The 24,744-nt window shown below is 36.2% G+C and overlaps 1 protein-coding gene and 1 pseudogene across 3 annotated transcripts in view; both read right to left on the bottom strand.

The window, feature by feature from the left end:
• The window catches only part of LOC136832673 (uncharacterized), a 124,929-nt pseudogene extending 122,096 nt beyond the window's left edge, over positions 1–2,833 (bottom strand).
• A 17,648-nt stretch (positions 2,834–20,481) lies between these two features.
• LOC136832669 (keratinocyte-associated transmembrane protein 2-like) overlaps positions 20,482–24,744 on the bottom strand; it is a 34,598-nt gene continuing 30,335 nt past the window's right edge. For all 3 annotated transcript variants that reach the window (XM_067093978.1, XM_067093977.1, XM_067093979.1), the window contains one exon: positions 20,482–23,040. In XM_067093978.1, the coding sequence (XP_066950079.1) occupies positions 23,031–23,040 (10 nt within the window). In that variant the 3' untranslated portion in view covers positions 20,482–23,030. The remainder of the gene's footprint in view (positions 23,041–24,744) is intronic.

Raw genomic sequence — 24,744 nt, 5'->3', positions numbered from 1 at the left:
TCCAATTTCATTAGGTTGTACTAACAGAATCCACTACTCCAATACTAATCAACAGTTTTTGTTTGCTTGGAAACACAGGTCAATATTTATTTTCTAGACCTAACACTTTTACATCAGCGAGTTTTATTTATTTTCTAGACCTAACACTTTTTTTTATACAAGTGCGAGTTGTTTTAAACCAATTTCATTTGACAACACAAATCCGGTTTCCCTCGACAATGGCTGAACCGTTTTCATTCCTCGGTACTCATCCAGTTTCAATGAGAACAGAAACCCCTTCTATACACAGTATTACACTCTTTATATCTTTTGTTGTTTGTTTACAAAAACATTTTCATCTGCCGGTATCAAAAACAAAAACTATTTGCCACTTCTATACAATTTTCCAAAAGTAACGATCGGTTTATGATTCATTTCTTATATATTTTGTGTTTTTTATTTTGCAATTATTGTATTCGCTCTCGTGCAACTCACTATTTCAAATGATATTTCTCTCCACAACCTTATCTGAGTAACTGTTACACATTATTCGCTAGATAATACACCCATTATTATTACAGTACTAGTACTGTTTATTCAACATAGTACTAGTAGTGTTTATATCAACGCAGTACTAGTAATGTTTATATCAACAAAGTACTAGTAGTGTTTACATCAACACAGTACTAGTAGCGTTTATATCAATATAAGACTAGTATTGTTTATGTCAGCATAGTACTAGTAGCTTTTATATCAACAAAGTACTCGCAGTGTTTATATTAACATAGCACTAGCAGTGTTTATATCAACAGAGTACTAGCAGTGTTGATATCAACATAGTACTATTAGCGTTTACATCAACATAGTACTAGTAGTGTTTATATCAACACTGTACTAGTATTGTTTATAGCAACACAGTACTAATAATGTTTATACCAACACAGTACTAGCAGTGTTTATATCAACATAGTACTAGTAGCGTTTATATCAACATAGTACTAGTAGTGTTTATATCAACACAGTACTAGTAGTGTTTATATCAACATAGTACTAGCAGCGTTTACAGTAGCGTTTATATCAACATAGTACTAGCAGCGTTTACAGTAGCGTTTATATCAACATAGTACTAGTAGCGTTTATATCAACATAGTACTAGTAGTGTTTATATCAACACAGTACTAGTAGCGTTTATATCAACATAGTACTAGTAGCGTTTATATCAACATAGTACTAGTAGTGTTTATATCAACATAGAACTAGTAGCGTTTATATCAACACAGTACTAGTAGCGTTTATATCAACATAGTACTAGTAGTGTTTATATCAACATAGTACTAGTAGCGTTCATATCAACATAGGACTAGTAGCGTTTACATCAACATAGTGCTAATAGTGCTTATATCAACACGGTACTAGTAATGTATATACCAACAGAGTACTAGCAGTGTTTATATCAACACAGTGCTAGTAATGTTTATATCAACACAAAACCAGTAGTGTTTATATTAACAGGGAAGTAGTAGTGTTTATATCAACAAGCCACTCTACAAGCCATCAGTACTATATATATAAGTAAAATCAAAGTTATGTTTAACCATTTCCTCTCATCAATCTCCCAATATTAACCATAAAAAGTTCTAATCTACCTAACACTTACAAAAAAAAAAAAAAATTCCTGGGTCTACATCAGAGTAAAACAACTGCCATCGGTTATGACAATTAAAACAACAATCCTACGAAGCTTTCTAGAATTCTGAACGTTAATTACAGACTTCCAAACTTCTAGATTAACTCGAAAGTCAATTACGAGTCAAAATACAAAAACATCTATTGAGAATAAAAGGATAACTCATCCATTTTCTACACTAAACCAAACCTAACTTTCGCTCATCGCTGTCAAAGAATTGTTTACACAAACAAACAGAAAACGGCGAGAAATAATAAACAGAAAACATCTGTAAACAGAACATGTACAGCTGTCAACATCTGTAAACAGAATATACACAGCTGTTAGGCATTCCTACAATAACAGCAACTGGTGGCCAGTACGTCTTTGATATAAATAAAAAATAACGGATGAGAAATAATTGCGTGACACTCCTGTATTAATTAAGTTTTGAGAGAGAGAGAGAGAGAGAGAGAGAGAGAGAGAGAGAGAGAGAGAGAGAGAGAGAGAGAGAGAGAGAGTATGCCTACTACAGCATGCTTCAAAGAATTTTGAAATTCCTACGTAATAAATAAATAATATAAATGTCAATAAGTAAATGAATAATACATATAAATAAATGTAAACATTAATAAACAAATAAATATATAAATAAATACACATATTTAAGAAAACCAACGCATTGGAAATCATTCTTAAATTGTCATGTGACTAAAATATTTAAAAGCTTACTTTCAAATCATAAAAAATATTGCTGTGACAGTTATATATCATCATTATAATGTGTAGCCTTAAACATTCGTCCGTATTATGAGTAAGTGTGTGTGTGTGTATATGTGTGTGCAAGTAATATAATATTAAATACACAAAACGATTTACTTGAAACTGATTTAGATAAATAAATAAAATTTAGCGGTTGGACTCTCCCGTAAAAATGAGTTGCCTACAATTGTTTTTATTATCATTTTATTTAATACGACCCAATTAATCTACTAATTATAAAAAAACATAAAAGTTAATTAAAAATATAATTAAATATCTTTACATTACCGTTGTCATTTCTTTCCTTGTAGCCTAAACGTCACTGAGTTCTGAGCGTAAGTTCATCAATGGAATTCCAGAACGTGAAAACAAACTCGCTCACAAACACACACACACATACACTTTCTCTCCCCAACATACACAACAGATTTCGAAAGAGAGAAAAAATAAGTTTGACGCACTATTATATATATATCACCGTTTCAGGGCCCTTCACCAAACACTTCGAATTAGCCCAGATGTTGGACCTGTTCACTCGGGCCTTTATAACAATTTCGGACACCCAGAGGACCCAAGTAGTACCCCAAAAAGGCCTGGAAGGGGGGCGGCAAAGTCGCCCTGCGAAATTTAAGCACTCGCTAAAATACTCCCACTTCTACAGTTCAGTGTCAAGGCCGACACAGCAGCAGCACGTGTGTAGTTCACGAGACCAAACGCGAAAATAAGAACCGTCCAAGTTAAGAACAAGGTCCCTTTTAAAGCTACGAAGGGGATTTGAAACTATATTCGGCGGTGTCTTCCAAAGGGAACCAGCAGCCTATATTAGGCTTTCCTGCACAGACAACAACAGTCCTCCGCCTGCTGCTGATGCTTTGCTGCTGCTGCTGCTGCTGCTGCTGATGCCACCACCAGCCAGCCACCACCCGGAGGAGAGGAGCCAGTCAATAATAATTCAAGATCAGATGAAAAGCGGGTCGCCCAGGTCCTGGACCTCCTCCCCATCCCCTTCCCCCTCGACGTAATTACAGGTGCATGCGGGTTCCTCCTCCTCCTCCTTCATATATGCACTTGCGGATGGTCAGGGAACGAACGACTTTAGAACGACTTCGAAGGTGAGTTTTTGGCGGTAAATTCAGGGGAAGGAGATCGAGCCTGCCTGCGAAGGGGCCGTAGGAGTTGGGGGGGCGGGTCCTCCTCCTCCTCCTCCTTCGTGTGCACCTTGACTCCCCCGGCAAGGCAAAGACTTGGTGTTGTCGGGGCGGCCACGGAGTATGTCTGCCGCTTAGGCTTAACAGTAGTCGCCCAACACACACATCACTAATTTATGTCCTTCACCCACGATCGCCGTGCATTTGGCTGATGTCACCTACCTTGCATGGACGCGCCCTTTCGACCTGCCCGCCGGGATCGGCCTGACACGGCCTGTTAGCACGGCAAAATGCTTTTTAGGATAGGAAATCGAGGAAGATATGGGAGGTACCTGCTGGCCGACGAGAAAACTGTTTGGACTTGAGCTCGCTCTTTCTCTCTTTCTCTTTCTCTCTCTCGCTCACACACACTCACAGGACGGCAAGCGAGGGTGACGTCACTGTACAGCGCTCCCATCCAGCCGAGTCTGCTCTTTTTCACAATCATTTGCCCTCTTCAAGTGTTGTTGTGTTAGCGGCCATGCTTTTGAGCGTGTCATTTGCATCGCCCAGGAGACGTCTTGGAAGACGGTCTCTTATAGTCCCCCCCCCCCTATAATCATTCTTCACGAATAAACCTTTCCCACGAAACGAAGGGAAACTAAATAAACGACAACAGCAATTAAAAACAAAAGTTCATAAGATATAACGCCTCGTAATGACGAGTCTCTATGATGACAATGAAGGCTAACGCCCTCCCCCCCCCACCCCTTACGGGGCTGCTGCCTGATGCTTTGAACATGGCGAGGCGATGAATATAATTTTGCCCGCTGCCACATTTGGCAGGATTTTTTCCCTCCTGTAGCCATGTCCTGTGCGCTTTCTGCTTTGCATAAGAAAGGAAAAAATCGATTTCGCTAATTATACGCCTAGGAGACTTCCTTCAAACAGTATGACGTACATATTTGCAATTATTCACGAGGATGTGTGCAGAAATAGATTGATTGAGGTAAGCGTTTTCCCTTAGCAATGGGCTGTGAGAACGCCCATTCTTCCTCGTACACCGCTCTTTTCATTCTTAATTATTCTAGACCTATATAACCCCGAGGGACGTAAAAACAAACCGGAATACGCATGCATTTATCATAACAACAAACGGATCACTATGCAAATGCAATAGATAATTGCATGCGCGGCAAAGGGTGGAAGTTATGTACGAAAAAAAGAGGGGGCCTTTGGCAAGAGCGCAATGCTTCATCAAACAGCAGTAAATAAAGAAACTGGCTACTTTCCTTATCCCTGTTCCTCTCCCTCCCTCCCCCTCACCATTCCTCAACCTCACCATAGTGGTGGAGGAGGAGGAGGTGGTAGTGTTCTCTTAGTCCTTGTCGAACGTATTTGGTGTAAGGGAGAGAGAGAAAGAGAGAAAGAGGAGAGCAGCAACCCGAGCACACGGTTGGCGGGAGCAAGAGAACCAATGCTTATCACTGCTTTAATTACTTCTTCCCTTTCTTATCCTTCACAAATGCAAAGACGCCTGCCAGATTCTCCCTCGTCAGCGTCATAGGGTGCCCGAATGCCCAACGAGGTCAACGACGACGTAGGGCAGGTGTTTGAATAAACATTAATTTCATATTCGTACTCGTCTGTGATATGGAATTACGCTGAGCATCTCTAGATCATATCAACGTGTAAATTGTCATCATGGCCGATGCATGAACGGAATTCAACCAGATGCTCTCTCTTTCTCTATCTCTCCCACTTTCTCTCCGATTAACTAAGCATTCAGGCTACAAAAGGCTATAACAAATTAAGACCAAGCATGCTAGGTACTTTAAAATTATAATATGACATGGAAAATGGTAGCTAGATACAAGGCAAGGTATAAGACCGACGAAGGTAGATGAATTCTTCTTCTTCTTTTTTATTTTTTTTTTTTTTGTTCCGACGAACTCCTCCTCACACACAAAATGTCTCGACGAAAACGGAAATATTTCATATCTCGACGGACGGCGACGACGACTAAGCGGCCTCACCTATATATTTCACTGAGTTTGGATTAAGTTCCATTGCTGCTCGTCCTAAGCTGCCGCGTCGGCCTATAATAAAACGACATTGATCCCTTCGTCAGAAGAAAATATTATCTAAATGACGCCTTCGGGGTTTCGTACCGCCGGGAGAAAATCAGGAGGGTAGAGGCGTAATAAATGAACGCAGAACGATGTATAAAGAAAACTGGTTAATTATGGTTGGGCGAGCGATGGGTGGTGGGTGGTGGCGTTTGTGCTAGGGCAGGGGAATACTGCTAGAGGGAAGGAGAGAGAGAAAGAGAGAGAGGGGGAGGAGGAGTCTCTTGGATGAGGGAGGGAGAGACAGAGCACAGCTATATCACGAATGTGAACTGCGGGATAAAGCCTTGTTTGGGAGAGAAGCGACGCTCTTTTTTTTTTTCCGAAACCACTCTTCATCCCGGGACTACCACCAGATCGCACATACTTTAATCGTCATTATTATTACCGTCTTTCCCGTCATCCTGATGAATTAACACTCACCCGGAGAGATTAATACCTTCGGAGGCACATTTACAAGGGGAAGGGCAATCTTTTTAAGTCTTATTTGGCCTTTGCCGGGGCGACCGTGGCGAAAACATCTGTGTTCCCACCGACTTGTTTGACGAGGGGTCCGCCATATTTCTGGCTGGTAGCTTCAGTACACTTGGTTCCACGGAAAAGAGAAATCGTGTGATCTTCGATTATTATGCATCCGCTCTAAGCGTGAGCGTCAATTTAACAGCGAATTCCTTCACCTTAGCCATTTAACTATGCAAAAATCGTTCTAGCAGAGAATTAAACGACCAAATTATCCCTGCAAATCACGAAAGATAAAACATCTTGTAATCACAAGGGGCATTGTCACATAAGCAGCGAAGCATTACCTGAAGATAATGATTCGTGTATACACACACACACACACACACACACACACACACACACACACACACAAGCTTCAAATGTCCAACTTCGTGTTTTGACGTCAGTAATCAATGAAACATCTGAGAGAGAGCAGAGAGAAAGAGAGACAGAGAAATCATGGTTTACGAAGAAAGAGAGAGAGAAAGAAAAAAAAAACACACACACACACACACAAGCTGCTGAGCAGTTTCCATTGCACGGGGAATGGACTCGCCCATCAGACAACAAAGTATGTGGGTACAAATAATTTCGGTCCGGTTTGTCTCTCTCTCTCTCTCTCTCAGCGAATCTGTTGCTCTTGCAGAACAGCGTCAAATATTTACACACATTACATAGAGCATCTACTGGTCAATTTTCAACCAGATACGTACGCAGTATTTATTAGCACAATTCCTTCTATAACTCTCGATTTCTTCCACTTCGTAAACGCTTGTCACTAGCCTAGACAATTATTGAACCTTTTATCAGGCCTCTGTTTGAGGGTGAAAAAGAGACAGTAACTTGAAATTGATTAGACTGGATAGGACTAATCGTCAAATCTCTACAGCGTCACTCCATTGCGAGTTAAACAGGCGGCCACGGTTAACACAGCTTTGGGTTTCGAGAAGATTCGATAACCCGATTAACAAGTTCTGTGACCACAAAGACTTTTTTTTTAGTCCGTCACATATTTACTTTACGTATTCATGGACGTGTACTTGAATGAGTCAATTCAGGCTCCCATCTCTCTTGTCAGTTAGTACAGGCTGTGGAATATACTAGTCATACTGTGTATACCGAAGCGGAGAATAATAAATAAGAAATTGGCGATTTGTGGAATCCCGATACCAGGGAGATGCTTTTGTGTAGTTACATGTCTTGCGTTTCTCATGCTACATTGCATATTTCTCTCTCTCTCTCTCTCTCTCTCTCTCTCTCTCTCTCTCTCTCTCTCTCTCTCTCATTGTTGTCGTGACTTTTTGTCACCTATGGGAACGTGTTCTTACACCACATATCGGTTACAAGGTACAAAAAACTATACGGGCAAGTAAAATTTATTATGAACGTGTTCTTCGGTCATCGTATAACAACGGCTGATAACGGGTGATAGGTTAAGTCATAATCTGATTATATACATTACGAATAAACGGTGATACTGGCAATAATAACTTGATAATGATTACAGTAACCAAAACAAAAAAAAATTCTGTGAGAAGATTGCTCTTAATTCAAGACCCGACATAACCGCTGTATCACACCAACGTAGTCTCATTGTTATTCTTGAAGCAATGACTACCCAGATTGCACGATTGCTCCTCACTAAAGGAATGTTGTTGCTTAAGGTGGCTTCGCCTGGGCATCGTTTGCCAGTTTTTAAAATATCTGAGTTCCCATTTCAGATACTCAGAGCTTTATAGAGTTTGTATTGAGTGAAATTATGTTAATTTTTTTTTTTTTTTTTACTCTTCAGGATGTTTCCAGAGCTCTTTTAAAACATTCTGTTCCGGAAGCCACATCAAATCCCCCCCCCCCAACTCCCCACGGGGGGAAAAACTCCTCCCGAACATGGTAGATCAACCGTGAGTTTCCATCTGACTAGTTGGTGTGTCTTTCCTTCAATATCAAACGTGTTTTTAGGTCGATTCCTAAACAAAGACTATTAAGATTCAGACTTGAATTAGCCATTATTTAGTTATGTCTGGTGCATGGATTAATAAAGCACAATATATACATTAAAAAGTGAATATGTTTTTCATGTAATCCATGAGATTGAACTGCAACTGATAACTGAACTAAAGATCAAATTCAAACCATACTGAACTTACGTCAAAAATCATCAAGATACATACCTAATCTACATAAGACCAATAACTTCATACACCAATCTCTCCACATGTACCTATCACATTTAGATCCTGATGCTCACTAACTGTCTTCTCTGCTCTCACTTCCCTGGATTAAATTTAATCGTAAGTCTTCTCCCTACATTTATTTCTCTCACGCAACCTGTCAACCCTAACCGTGTAACCTTCACTGCTTGCAAAGTCCTCAGTAACCATTAATGACAATCAAATGGATCTGAAAAGTATCATTTCAGAGAGTTTAATGTCACTACAAATCGACAATATTTTCACATGAAATCTTGAACATTAATATACTGTTACTTCACTTGGCTATCTTTGTTGATAAATAGCCCAGAATGAATTTATTTCTAGTCTAACAGACATGATGGCGCCGTGATGTTTGAACACCTGCGCATGGGCGCTTTCCGAAAAGATGTTTGCACAGGTTTTCTAGGAGAGGCTGACACTTTAATTGCTCTGAGCTCGTCTGCAATAATAATAATAATAATAATAATAATAATAATAATAATAATAATAATAATAATAATAATAATAATAATAATACGGGTTCATCGTTGGCAGTAGTTTAAAAAATTAAAATCGGAAAATACAAAATCACAATTCACGTTCTAATCAATAAAAGACAATACATAGCTTTAGCTGTTAATAATAATAATAATAATAATAATAATAATAATAATAATAATAATAATAACAACTGGGCCGTACCCTGAATAAAAACAAGTTAAAGTCTACGGGAATAAAACTCCATTTCAAAGACTCGCTGCTTGCAACTTTACAAAATGGTAGATTCATAACCAATTAGGCCTATACTTGACATTACTTATCAAATGTGTTCTTTGTTGTTGTTATAGACAGATTAACCTACAATAACGCAACTGATTCCAGTGATAATGGTGATTTAAATAACGATATACCAGTTTGCAACAAAACTAAATAAACCTGACGTCAATTATATAAAGATGTGTAGCATTTGAAGGCACTGTGCAGTTGGCCAAGGAACAAGGTGCCTCTTATTCGTATGGAAATTACGACGTCTGTTACGTAACGAAAGAAACACAAAAAAGGCGATAAACTACCTGGACCGCGATTACAGGTGTTGGAGGAACCCCCTCCAACTCCTTCCCAGGCTTCAATGGACGCAAAAACCTTACGTAACAACGCCTAATTAAAACGAATTATTTTAATAATCCTCCAAGCATCAGTTTCCTGTCCTTCTCGTCACAATAATTCATGGTTGGATAACAATACGCCTACTTACGTTATTTCTTTTGTTTTTCTAGGGCAATACACGGTCATCCAGCACATGCGCAGTAGGGCGACTCCATACGAAAGGCTAAGGTCTTGTATATCTGCGGATAAATACGAGTTACTTTAAAAATGTGTATGTTTATAAATATCAAAGTTGTATATCAGAATTATTCTGTAAGCTTTACACAATTCACCTAACACACACACACACACACACACACACACACACATATATATATATATATATATAAAATAATCCCACAAATAACCCATCACTACACCTGGGAACAGCTGACACTTTGAGAAAAATAAGTGGCTCAAACCTAGCCAAGATTCAACCTGTGATTTTTCGGGTTGGAACATGGTAAAAGTGTATAAGAATACTCCTCTTAGGGAGAGAGAGAGAGAGAGAGAGAGAGAGAGAGAGAGAGAGAGAGAGAGAGAGAGAGAGAGAGAGAGAGCCTACTTTAACCTACAGTTTTTACTTTAATTGTATGCAATGTGAGTAAATTCAAGATGCAAAAACAAGTGGGAAAATTTCAATCACATCACATTTTCGATTTGAATAACGTTTCTGATTCTGAGTTCGTTTCGTTCGTCAATGACCCTTAACCTTACCTAACCTAACTTAACATAGGGTACCAGGTCCATACCCTCCTGCATGATGTTGTGGGGTTGGTTAGGTCATTTGAGAACGAAAAGAACGTTAGAAAACGTTCAAAGCACACATTCAACCATATGAAAATCACACATTCAACCATATGAAAATCATATTTTAACGTTCACAGCACACATTCAAACAGTGAATCGTGTTTTAAGTTCAAAGCACAAATTCAGACAGAAAAATCAATGTTTTCAAGTCCAAAACGTGATAATGGTTTAAAGTACTACCTAAGTTATCACATAACACCAAAAAAAAAAAAAAATACTCTCCATTCGAGCTAATTCAAAATAAAACTCGTTAAAGTAAGTGTAGGCTAACTTCACATTAACGCTGATTTCTGAACAAAACCTGTTTGATAAAGACGGAAAATGTTTCTGAACAAAACTTCTCAGTCTGATAAAAAGCGGAAAGTATTTCAAATTGAAGTATGGTTAAAAAGTAAAACGAACTAAATAACTATCCTGGAATAAATTGCTACTTACTATTAAGTTGTTCGAGGCTAAATCCATAAAACACGAGCGCGCACTATTGAACATAAAGTATTAAGGAAAACTGACTGACCTGCAACTGACTGTGCTTAGTATGCTACTACGATAGAGGTGTCTTTTCGTCCCCCTACAGTTTAAAATAATGTTTCTTTATTGTTGTCACAGAGAAGCAAGTGCACAATGTCTGCTAGACAGATCAATAACGACGAAATTACAAATATAAAAGGCATGAAAACAATAAATACTTCATTTACTTCTCGCATAGGCCTAGTATGTTTACGTTTTACAAGCCAGTTCAATTAGGCTCACAGTTATTCTAGAAGGTTACTTATATTAGCATGCTTAGTAAGTATGCGCTGAAGTTTGGATTGTAAATACATTGGTATAAAAGTGTGATTCCGTCTCCATTAGGAAATATGCGGGGAAATACTATAGAACGCCTTACCTTGACAATAAACACGCGTTGTTAGCAACTACCTCGCTGCCAACTTTGGCCATAGGAATAATACCAGCATTACCCTTTCTTTGTGAAGAGTTCATTTAAACCACAAGTGATTTTATTCAAGGAATAGGATATATCAAGTAAAAGCAGTTTACTCATTTCACTGAGACATCACAACAGAAACGACATAATGCTAAATAGTGCGATAATACTGTATATAGCATTGCATTTTTTCTTTGTCGTAAACTCCATCGTGATTCAATGGCATCTGGTAATTTCAGTGTATTTATCTATTGCAGAAAAGTTACAATAATGATTTATTAGGATGAATTTGTAAAATCTTGACAATCTTGAATCAGAAAATTGTCATATAACTTCTGAACACTACTTTTTCTTATTAAATGAAAATGCGTAAATAGTAGTTTTGTTTTCATTTTCAAACGAGCACAACCTTATAATGGTTGTTGATTCATTATCTAACTAAACACCAAGTTACTGGTATGAAAACCATGTGCTAAATTTAGCCGGAGGGTTTTGAAATACGCTATTATAAACCGTATCAGTGATCTCATATTCTGTGGGGTGGAATGTCACTGAGCTGCTGACCTATCATAACACCTACTTCGTCAGGATTTAACCGAGATCCATGGTTTGCTTGATTTGATGACAATTAGGCTGTTACCAAGCACTATGACACTTTCGATACTTCAGACAGTGAAAAAGGGAGTTGGGGTGGTTGGACAATAAGAATGAAAGGAAGGAAAAGGGAATAGAGGTAGAGTAGGCGGCTAAGAAATGCGTGCACTTAAGAGCAGAAAGACACTGCAAACACCTTTCAGTATTGCATACAGTGTACCAAATGAGGTGCACTGACGGCACTACCCCTTAACAGAGTCAACACTTTTTGGTAATTTAATTCCTCTACGAATAATAAGCTTTAGTGGAGTCTCAATTGACCATTAATAAATTAATACATTATGAAATTCAAGCTACAAACCCAGGCACTGGGACACTTTCAGCACCTAAGACACTGGGGAAGGCAGTTGCACTAAGAAATAACAGTTGGAGAGGCTGGACAGCACATCGGAGAAAGATGCAGGGCTTTGGTTCTACAGAAGTCCAAAAACTCACAATTAGAATGTAAATTTAGGCCAAGCGCTAGGACCTATGAGGTCATTCAGCACTGAAAGGGAAATTGAGAGTACAGCTTTAAAGGTATAAGAGGGGGGAAAACATCACAGTTGTACTATAAAGCAATTGTTAGGAGAGGGTGGACAGTAAGATGAAAGGAAGAGACTATGAACATAAGTACAGTCAAAGAAATGAAAGGGGGTGCAACTAGGGGCCAAAGGGATGCTGCAAAGAACCCGAAGTAATGCCTACAGTGCACTGCACGAGGTGCACTGACGGCACTAACCCCAAATATGGGACGTTAAGGCCTGGATGGAGTCCAATTCTCAACACATTGCTAGTATCTAACAGTAATATTCCATTTACCTGAGGCAACATACATCACCTACTGTATGCCAAGAAAAAAAAAAGGATACAAATAAAATTTCTTTTTCAAAACTTTATATTTTGAAGTGTTTACACTCAAGTATACAAGCTTCAAATTCTAGTCAGTATCACATTCAAATTATAAGTACAAAAATTTACAATAATTACCATTTCCTTATACTTATATTTTTACAAACAGGATAAGTATTGCCTTTGAACTGACAAACGTATCAATAAAAAATATGGCAAAAATGTTTTCACTGCGTGAGGAGGATACAGTATACAGTACAGTAATTGAATTCTCATTTCAACTTTCTATTTTAGCATCCATTTTCTACAAACTTTAAAAAAAATGGAAATCTTTGCACTTGCCAATTCAGTTTCTCAACACAAGATAAAAATGCAATCTGTGATAAATCTGCATTTCAAAGGCATATTATGCCTTTTTCTACACTACCAGACCTCCCTTGAAAATTACACATTTCTACTATCTTTAAATTTCACAAGGAAAGTTCTAATGGAAGCCATACCAAAAGTGATAAGGGCAAGGAAGCTCCTGATTAAATACTCAAAACTGTCTTTTTTTTTTTATCTCGCAGGATACATGAAAACAAGAAGATTATGTCTTCAAGTTTAAATATAATCTACAATTCAAAATGGCAAATATTTTTGTTTATTAAATGTAAGAGCTATTTTTAATTACATCCAAACACCTAAGCACTGAATGACTGCTAAGCCGAACAGAACAGTGTCTAGTCAAATGAAAGGAAGAAAAGTGCCACTTCCTATTAGGAGAAACTCTAGTCTCACTTATCAAATGCTCTCATTTCTTGACTGTTGAAAAGACAACAGGAGAACTTCCAAACAAGAAATTATGATGACTCACAGAGTCAGGGCAGAGGGAAATTAGAATATGTTAGAAAATCTAGGGGAAGACTTGTCAGAGTGACCAGGAGATTGAAAAACTATCATACTGTGCCTACAATGAAATGAGGAAGATTAGTTTTAGTCCTCTAAAGTAACTGCTCATTTCAACTTCCTTGTTTTTAAATTGGAACCCAAAACTTACACCAAATGCCACTGGTTCATGGTGGTCTTTAACAGGTCCACCGTGGGTTAACCCTGTCTTTCATTTTTATCCCCATACCTTAGAATGTACTAAGTATTTTGAGGGAAATGAGCTATCAGATTACGCAGTCAGACTTCAAAGTCGTCTATAAGAACCTTGTCATTGCCTAAGATCCGTGTGACACCTTGAGGTGTTGCCTTGTTTCCTCAGGAATGTGATGATCAATGAGTAGTCTTAACCAAAGGATGACAATACTCCCATCCAGTGATCTTTGAAATCATGAAGACTGTTCTTAATGGCCATGAGTTTTGTTTAATTAATCCACAGAAGATAGAGGAGAGTTCTAAGGTTGAAAGAATTTACATTGTTGATTTTAGCAAAGAAATACATTGATTAGTTATAACTGGGAATAATATTTCTACAAGAAGGACAATGCTATTTGGGTTATGAGAACCACAAATTAAAGTAAACTGACTGGATAATGTTTCTTCCGCTTTTCATCTTCAAAACCCAGGCAATCACATCCTACCTATAATATTCATTTGCTGTAGAAAATACTGAGGAGTGAACAGAAAAAGTTAAACAGTGCTAAATAAAGTTATCTGCCCTCACTGAAACAGTCAATCCCATACAAAGCCAATACTCTCATAAATAAAAAATCTATCAGTACAGCAAGAATAAAATGTGACACAATGACAATATAATGTAACACTAACACTTACAAACACATTAAATTTCAACTGTATACAGCACTTTCAGATTATTAAAATCCACAAAATGTTACTGTAAAATCACTAAGAATCAATAAATGAAGTGAGGAAAGATGTAGAAGGTAAACAAAACTTAGGAATGAAAGAGAGCATGTGACAGATGAGAGTTGAATTCCTTACATCATGGGGAGCTCTTGCCTATATCTAATTTAGTTTAAGTAGCTATTCATCACTTGTTCACAAAAACCGTACTTCCTTGCATCTAAAAATTAAAAGGACCTTACAGACATAAGTTACAATAAGAAGTTATACCTCGAGTGAGCTGGTCAATGTCTCAAAAATGAAGGGTCCTTAGAGACATAAGTAACAATAAGAGGTTTGTCATTTTTATCTTGTGTGAGCCAATCGATTACACAAGTGCACATCGGAAAAGTATGTTATGTGGTCTTCAGTATCTTATCAATCATAGCTTTTAGCTATTTCTGGGGTATTCAACATAACTTTGTCTATACAATCTTTGATAAGATGAGGCATGTATACAATCGCTAACTTTGTCTATACAATCTTTGATAAGATGAGGCATGTATACAATCGCTTAAATAGCCCAAGGCAGAGTAAAATATAACAATCAATAATCATCATTACTTCTGCCAATGCTCATAAAAAAGTATACTGTAGCTGTTTCCTCTGTTTAATCAAATATTAGTAATACCACATCCTTGAGAGGATCAGACACTATACATTCAGTCAACTCCAATTTCATCAGTCTAAACCATCACCAATGAATACACACACTGCAGTGTTCAAAAAGCCAAAATTTCCTAATAAGACAAAGTACTACAGTAAATAAAAACACTTGTTCATAAATTTCTAATTCCAGTCTTCATATTCGTATAAACATCCTAACTTTGATTCAACAATACAAACACAATATCCACAATAAACAGCATAACACTAGCAAAGCACAGTCGAGCACACCCGATATATACATATATAATAATTAACAAATGGTTACATGGGCAGGTGTCTACCACAAATTAAGTCATAACAAGGAAAACGACAGAACATTTTGGATGGCTAAATTTAATTTTTTTGTAAAATAGAAACCAATGGCTAACAAGAGCTTTTACCCCAGTATTCAGAGGCAAAACACCCAAGAATTTGTCACCAGGAAAATATTTGAGCCTCGGGGAGGGTTTGGTAAATTCTTTGAGTTTTTATATATCATTTCTTATGCCTTCCAACCACTCTATTCTTAGCTTCTAAGTAGGCATAGCACAACACCTAGGCAAAGGGGAGGGAGGAGGGCCTTTTCTTTTTAAGCAATTTTTGTGTTTTAAAACATTAAAAGACTGATGCATTTGTCCTATTAGTCTACAGGGCATGTACTGAACCGGAATCATACATGAACTAAACAAAGTATGGACTCAAGTCAGAGTATTTCCCTCCCTAAACAAGATGACATCAAGTGCAGAATAACAATTAAAATTATGATATATAAATATAGCAGAGTGAATTAACATAATGCACAACTAAACTATCCTTAATTTGGGCTTTGGCAATAAGAATAATTATGCTCACTCATGAAGAATGCTACTTATTACAACAGCTTAATAAGACCATTGAATCCCATCTCCACAGTCTCTCACAGGGATCTCCCCAACCCCAAGCTCCAAAAAGGATTTGTTCTTAAGTGAGAAATGTACATGACAGCGTATTCAAGTTGGAGAATTTTAACATCTAGTGGGAATTATTATTATTATTAATAAATAATTAATAAATTCTTCAACTTGACTACACTGTCTTGTACATTTCTCACTGACTTATTATTAATAACAGCTTACTCAGGCCACCTATTAATATTCTTCAGTCTTATAGGGTTGCCCAAATGGTTTCTTGTTAAAGCTAAGTGGGAAGAGACTGAATGAAATTGCTGAAATATAAATGGCAGAGAGCAATGCAGCTAGAGCCAAAGGGTCTTACTCATGAGGAAAAGAAATACTCGTACTAACAACAAGACTGTCCCTATATCCTGGAAACTGTCAGTTGCATGAACAAAAAACTTAGAAATAAAGCACTACTTTCACCAGGAGAAAAAGATTACAAATGAAGCACTCAACAAATAATGTGCTTCAAATGAAAAAATAATAAAAAAAAAACAAGACAGCGGAGATGATGATAACAGATCAGTATCGAACACTGAAATCTGAAAAATGAACACCACAAATTGGAGAAGAAATATATTCAAAACCATATACAATTTCAAAGCATCATGCTCCTTCATTGTGGAGAGGAGAATTAGGGAACTTCTAACAGATATGCTAATGAAAGCAGACTAAATATTAACTAATTAATGCATATACCAAAAGTCTTAGGTGTTCTGCCCTCAGATATACTGAAGTAATGACCATTCTCAGGCAAAGGTTTCAATTATTGTACAATAAACTGTAACAAATTTTTTTTAAAGAAACAAAGGTCTCCAAGTTGTTTACAGGAAGACATCTGTGTTAGATTAAATATGTTTTGGGGTGAAGGAGCTGCCGATGCTCGGTTACACTGTGAACAGCAAGTGAATCCGTAATTAATTGAGCAAATTTAAATGCACCACTGCTTATATACTCTCAGTGATGAACAAATACCTGTATCTGGTTCGTAAGTAGAATAACGCTTATTCTAACAAATATGAAATGAAATAGGCATAAGATCGTAAGATGCTTTACAAAGAACTGAAATAAAAATGGACCAAGTGACAAACACAGCCCTATAAAACAGGAACCATCTAATCTCTTTAATGACAGATGAGGTTTACATCTTCGAAATGAATCTCAAATATTAACACTAATGCTCCACAAGTAAGGAAACTGGAACCTGCACTTATTACTTTTTCATATTGGAGTAAAAAGTACACTAATTTCCTCTAGGGTAATCTCAGTTTCAAAATGCTTATCTTATGAATATTAACTAAAAAATTTAATGTGCAACAACAAAAGTAAACATTTTGGCAGCATCTGAGGATCCAACCAGTGATGTTAACACAAACTTGGATATGTAAAGAAAAACAATAGCCTTTTAAAAGAATGTTACAGTCATTATTGAATGCAAAGACAATGATTGAAAAATGATAACTTAAGAATTGCGTCTACACATAAGTTATGAATCACAATGGTACTCTACCCTGTAGAATCAACCCTAGTATAAAACAGATATATAAAACTCAAAAGCAAGCAAGCATATAAATCTTGATATTGTTTGGAAGCAATGATTTTTTTGTACAAATCATAATAATGACTAGAAAGTAAGTAAAGAAACATATTACTTTGCTGGTGGTAATATAAAAAGTGGTGGTAATATAAAAACAAAGTTAATACAGTACAATGGAAACTTTTTCCTGAACACCACCTGCCTGAAGTGCAGTACTTCAATTTGTATTTGTGCAGATGACTGGGAGCTGTAGAAAAACCAATGTCTGCAGACAATCACAGGCAACACAGTTGGTGGAAAGTGATACGACATTGTCAGTATTTCCTGATTTTAGAGAAATGAGTTAATAACACTTGTATGCCATTTAAATCCACAAAATAATTACCAACCACAAAATTTTCAGGATGCAGTACTTTCAAATTCTGCACTCTTGATAAGACTTCTTACTCAGTAAAACATATGTGACATTGTTTGATGACAATAACAATAACAATAAAAAAATTTACCTTTTCACCTCTAAAAATGATTATTGCTATAGGACTTTGACACAATATACATCAAAATAAACGCAGCAAACCTTGAATTTAGTAGAAAGCAAAAAATTAAACAGAAGCAACACTTATTTCATCACACTATGAAGCAAGGACTTCCTCAAAGCATCAAAAACTAAGAACAAACGCTGCAAATAAAAAATAAACGTACAGTAACCCCCCGGTATTCGCGTTCTCACGATTCGCGTTCTCACGTATTTCTCTGTGGAATGTATCTACCCATTATTTGCAGAAAATTCACCCATTCGTGGTATTTTACACTGAGAAATATTCACTAATTACTGTATTTTCATAACTAAATGCACTTTTTGTGAGAAAACTATTAAAATATTCAGGTAGAAGCATTTTTTGAGGGTTTTTCTTGTGTTTAAACTATCCAAATAGGCAGTTCTAAGTGTTTTTAGAGGGGTTTAAGTATTCGCAGATTTTAGCTATTCACGGGGGGGTGCGGTACACATTCCCCCCGAATATGGGGGGTTTACTGTACACACTTTCAATATAGCTTTAACTGCCATTTATACCACCTCTTGATGTGTGGGGGCAGTGAGTTGAGTTATTGGACCTGCTGAACACAACAAAATTCAATGGTTAGCCATGAAAATAAGAGCTGGGGTCATAAGAACTCTGATATCTATGATATTAGCAACCTCTTTCCTGCTTATTCGTACATTCAAAAAGTTATGAAAAAAGTTCTAGGCTAAATCTGATTTCTCATATCCCCAATATTCCTAAAATAAATAGCATTAAAGGAAAAGAATTCTGAATAAAAAATAAAAATAAGTTATTCAATAATGGTGAGAGAATTATTGAAGTAATTTTACCCAACTTTCAAATTACACTTCTAGTACTGTATCATGGGGTCACCCAAAGGCAGAGTTGTTACCCATCTTCAAAAATTGTTCTTAATAACAGAAACAGAATTTTTTTTGAGTGGTTTTATAAAAATAAAAATATTGAAAATAAACACTGTACAGCATAGCCATTCAAGAAATATTTAATGCCCTTGGAATTTTAAAAAACTTTTCTTTTATGTTTTCTGACACATGACAGCAATAAATTAATACATTCCCATCAATATGTGTAATATGAAATGGTAGGGGGTTTAAAAATCAACGAGCTGTAAGAAAGATCTACCTGACTATTTTAAACACACTTCTAAATAAAATTTCATTCGATAGTAAACATACATGAAGGGTTAATGGAAAATCTTTTCACCAAAACTTGAAACACTTCAAGGAACTCGAGTCATCAAATGTGGTCTTCTATGTCACTATGACTTCTTGTAGAAAGTAAGCCTCATGTTCTATGCAAACTTTACATACAATCAGTGTGTTGGGAAAAGACATATAATCCAAATGTTCATGAAGTTATAAAGTACGTATTGGGCAAAGGCACATGAGCTACCAGCACAAATTTCAGCTACGTAACCCTTTGAATAACGTTGGGTGGTAGTGAGATCATTTTAGCAGAGACAGGTTGGGACTTGAATTCAGGGTTCTTATGACAACAGTCCTATTTACAATGCCTAACCATAACCAAAGGAAAGTGCTGAAACATGCATAAAGTTTCAGATATTAATTTCAGAGTATTGAACAAATGCAACAACTCATTTCTAATTTTATGTTGACAGGACAAACAAAAAATCCAAAGGGATGCACTGAAAAGTTCTGGAGTACAAGCAACTGATTATCTTGAAAAAATATATAAAATCAAGGGTAACAAAAAATGATAATATGCCATACAATCTAGATGAATAAATGAGGTGCCAATATACCTAACAAAAGGAGAATGCCTTTCACATCATGCAGTATTAATGAGTTCTAATTTAAAGGGCCAATCTGAAACGCCAGCCAATTCCTTTAGCAAAGTTCAAAGACATCATTCAGTCAAGTTCCATGTATTTGACTTCTGTTGTTCTAAAACCTCAAGCTACTGTTCTCAAATTTAGTGAAAAAGGAATAAAATATCCTTTAAAAATTTTGATGCATAAAATTTGATGCTCAACCTGCAATTTCAGATTTTTATCAATTACCTACCCATGATGGTAGCCATATTGATAGAAACTCCCCTAATATGGAGTTTGTGAGAAAGCATAGTAATTTTACATTTTTTTTTTTTTTTTTTTTACTCAGTTACCAAACATGTTGAAGGAATTGATGGGTAATCATATTGTGCATTCTCTGAATCGTATTCTTGACAATTGTAATCAAGTGTAAAGGTGAAAATTTGGCATGATGTGAGTGAAGGGTACATGACAATTTGGCTTACAACAGTTACTGACACCAAAGCCTGATACCACAATACAGTATACAAATTTTTCCATTAAGAGCCGACTGTACTTTTGGAGCTATGATTCAAGAATAAGCCTGTGCACTTCATGAGTACTATAGGAGCCATACAATTTTTCGTATGTAGTACTTTCCTCCTAACAAGTAGTGTAGGCTACCAAGTCCACTGAATGCAGGTTAGTTGAGCCATGAATAATTGGACCTAAAGACATTTTTATAACCATAATTTTAACTATTTTTTTTCGTATAATTCACAAATGCAGTTAGTGAGACACAACAATACAGTAAATATTTTTTTGAGGATGAAAATATTTGGTTAACCCTGGTTATATAATTTTCCACTTATTAAATACCCTATTAAATCTTGAGAAATTTGGATAAACGGGACCTTACTGTATATTCTTTCCCGTTAATAACAATTTGTAATAAATTAAGTTTGTACTGCAAAAATTCATGCCAAAAAACTCTTAAATTGGATATTCTGGCCATCTGCATGTTGGCACAAATGACAGCCATGAATATAACAGAAGTTTCATTTAGATACAATTGGCACATGGTTATTCATCACACACAGCATGTAAAATGATCCTTTTTCAAACTCTTTAAACTAAAAAGAAAATACAACTAGAAATTAAAATATAGTACTATACATTTCTATAATTATGCCCAAACAATGCAGCAGAACAAGTGCAATATGCATAATCAAGTTTGAAAGGAAACATAAAATTAATAAAAAGCAAAAGAATATAATATTTTGGCTGCAACTGCTAATCTTTTACCTAAAGAGGACACTGTATTTCAAGCAGATCAGAACTTATGAATATGTATACAGTATCAATGCAAAAAATATCTGTACTGAATATGTTCAGTATTTAAAAAATGAGTCAAATCTTATTTCTTACACTGGAAGAAAAAATTTATTTCTCACACTAGAAGAAAAAGTATGTACTGTATACTGTATTCAAAGGAATAAAACATTAGCTATTTCATCATTAAATGTTTTTTCATAATATTCATTTATACCAAAATCAGGAGAAAACTTATGGTTTACTTATTTAAAGACACCTACTGTGAACTCATAAGAAATGATTTTGTACATAATTCCATTCAGCAATGTAAAGTTACTATTATTCCAAAAATACTTTTACCTGAAAAACATGAAAACACAAACAAATATTCTGTATTCAATTCTGTTAATTTCATACTTCTGTAATTCTAATAGGTGGAAGCTGAACAAGTCTTGAGGTGAAAGAAAAATATAAGGAAAGAAAAATATATGGGAAGAATTTTTTTGTGTATAATAATTTCAGTGCTGTGCAGAAAAAACTGCAAAATGCTGCAACTATAAACTTCCCCTATTACTCAAAAGTTAATTCCTAAAATTCACATCATCAATGTAAAATGTCTCATTTTTCAAACTAACAAGGTATGAGGTATGATGTGAATTCTCACTAAGGAAATGATGAAATAATTCACCACTTTCTAACAATACTTGGACTCAACATCCTTCTATAAATCTTTCCAGAATTTCCCACAATCACGATTCTTGTGGATGTGCTTCCTTACTAGTATTATAATCAGTACCAAAGATTATGCAAAGCAAAAGATTTATAAAACTCAGTGCACTACAACGGACATCAAAACTCAACATAATTTCACAAAATGTTCTAGCAATGTAGAAAGAATTAAAGCTGCAAAAACCTAATTGTTGAAGCACTTTCAGCATCTGCAATCATATCTACATCTTTTCAAAAATGAAGGAAAAACTTACTACTCCCACTATTAATGACCATGATATGACTATTGCACAATTGTCTGAAATAAGTAATTCACTCTTATGTAAAGTGAGTACCCAACCATCAGACCTTTCTTCCATCATCTACTCATGTCAGTAAATGCTATGAAGACAGTTCTATTTGACTTAGTTTACCACGGATATGATAAACTAATGATTTTTTTCCTTCTAAATGGTACATTATGACTGAATAAGCTTCCATGATGCAAGTTACTATGACAAAACTATCAAACACTGCTTCTCCAGCACTATTACTACTACAGTTGTCATGGGAACGGCATAGAATATTACCCACTCTACAATCACACCCTAAGGTGGTTAAACCATACTACACGCTGCATAGTAAAAAATCTTTCACAAAATCATGTGAGCTTCAATGTATAAAATAAAGTAGAAATGAAATGAAAGAACTGAACTTTTCTTGATGCGTTCATAAATACTAAACAGAGGAATGTCCTATCACACTCAAAAAACATATAGTCCTCACTTTGGGTCCTAGTGAAGATATTCAAACATTTTATGTCTCTGCCTTGCAAGAAACCTTAACTGCTTACATAATTCAGCCAAATACTTACTACTTAAAATAAAGGAAAAACAAAACCATAATTTAGGGTGTAAAGTTATTTGACAGATATTTAAACGTATCACCAATAGAAGCACCGGGGCAACGGAGGAACGCCTCATTCATCTGTGTGTGGCTCCTGACTTGAATATTCTCACTAAATCAAAACCCACTGAAAGGAAGAGGATGCACTGCTCAATAATTTGTAAAATAAAAAATGTAGCAATTATTAATATTAGTAAAACCCCTTTTAAAAAATATATCAATCCACATGGGGTGAGGTTTTGAAGATTAATCAACAAGTTCAAATGGCATAAAGCACAGACTAATCTTTCACACTTTAAGTACACTAAAGACTTATTTCTATTTGACAACTCTAAAACAAATTTTGCTAGTTGAAACAAAAATCTAAAATCTTACAATATTTTTGTTCTCCAATGCTCAAACCAGTAATTTTATCAAGGTTTTATTTGCTGGCAGAGAGTAAATCGACCAAACTTGACTTGGACTAACTGTGGTGATTACCATGCATGGATCCCCCATAGGGGGGTGCCACCTATACATAGTATGCTTTGTGTGGCACATTGTAGACATTACTCAAGATTCTTTATATTGTCCCTTCAGCCACAGATGCATTATTTTCTGCCTTTTTCTTTTAATTAATACTCTCTGGTCTCTTCCCACCTAGTTGTAGTTCTGGTTTATCTTGAAGAAAATTGTTACCCTCCACTGATGAATAAATCCTCCGGGTGAACTCATTAAAGAGTTTAAAAATGTGAATCAGTGGTCTTGCTAAACTGATTTATAATAACAGCTACTGAGTGAAGGTGAGTCAGTTAAGATGGGGAGAGCAACTTCTCGTTCACTACATTAACACCCATCTCTCGGGAAAAATAAAAAAAGGCTAAGGAAACTTCACATGTCCATTGCAATGAAACCTTTGTACTCCACCATTTTATGTTGAACAGTGCACCAGAATATGCTCAACTGACAGTGCCATGTCACAGTAAGCACAAATGCTAGTACACTATTACCTTTTAAAATATCCTGTGTTAGGCAACCATGTCCAACAAGCAGAAAGCTTAAAACACCCTCGAAAATTGGCCATGATTCTACATTCTCTCTTATTTGCTTATTTCTTATCATTGGAATACATGACTTTGTAGGTAATTTCATGTCTGAATGGGGGTACTTGGTAAGAAACAGGTTACCTTTGACAAATATGCTGAACAGCTTCTCCTCTGCCTTTGTAGCAATGGATGCACTGAATTCTGTGTACAGAGCGTATAATCTCGGCTGTGCATACAGGTACACAGCCTGGTACCTTAGCCTCGTGTATTTGGTGATGCAACACAAATGGCAAAAGCAACTCCATCTTCAGATATGGAACCGTGTATAATTCTTAACATATTCCTTATCACGAGCTTCAAGCCCCAAAAACTTAGCTTCTATTTTTATCTGACTTCTGCAATTTACTGTTGTCCTCTGAGTTATAATGTATCTCAGGAAATATCTATGATGGAGTGGATGGAGGTTTCACTTCTTCAATTTCTGATGCAGAATTACAAGTTCATCCAAATTTTAAAGCTGCATATTTTAAAAGGTTTGGAAGACCTTAATTCAAACTTTTGGGATTTACAACATTCCTCTGCTAAGTTACTCTCCTCTAGGGTCTGGGGAAAGGTCAAGGTAATCTACATAGATTGATTCTGAAAGTAATAGTTCAGATTCTGAAGTCCCTGCTGTAGACAATATCCAGTACTTTTCCACTTTCTGACAGGAAACCTGATCAAGTCTGACAGCCATAGTCAAGTTTGTATCTACCACTGGTCCGACTAAAACAAAAATTTGCTTATCAGCTCTCCATTGGCATCCC

The sequence above is a fragment of the Macrobrachium rosenbergii genome, chromosome 50 (assembly GCF_040412425.1).
Source record: "Macrobrachium rosenbergii isolate ZJJX-2024 chromosome 50, ASM4041242v1, whole genome shotgun sequence".
NCBI classification, from domain to species: domain Eukaryota; kingdom Metazoa; phylum Arthropoda; class Malacostraca; order Decapoda; family Palaemonidae; genus Macrobrachium; species Macrobrachium rosenbergii.
The sequence above is the reverse complement of the archived record's forward strand: the minus strand, read 5'-3'. Positions and strand labels throughout refer to the sequence as shown.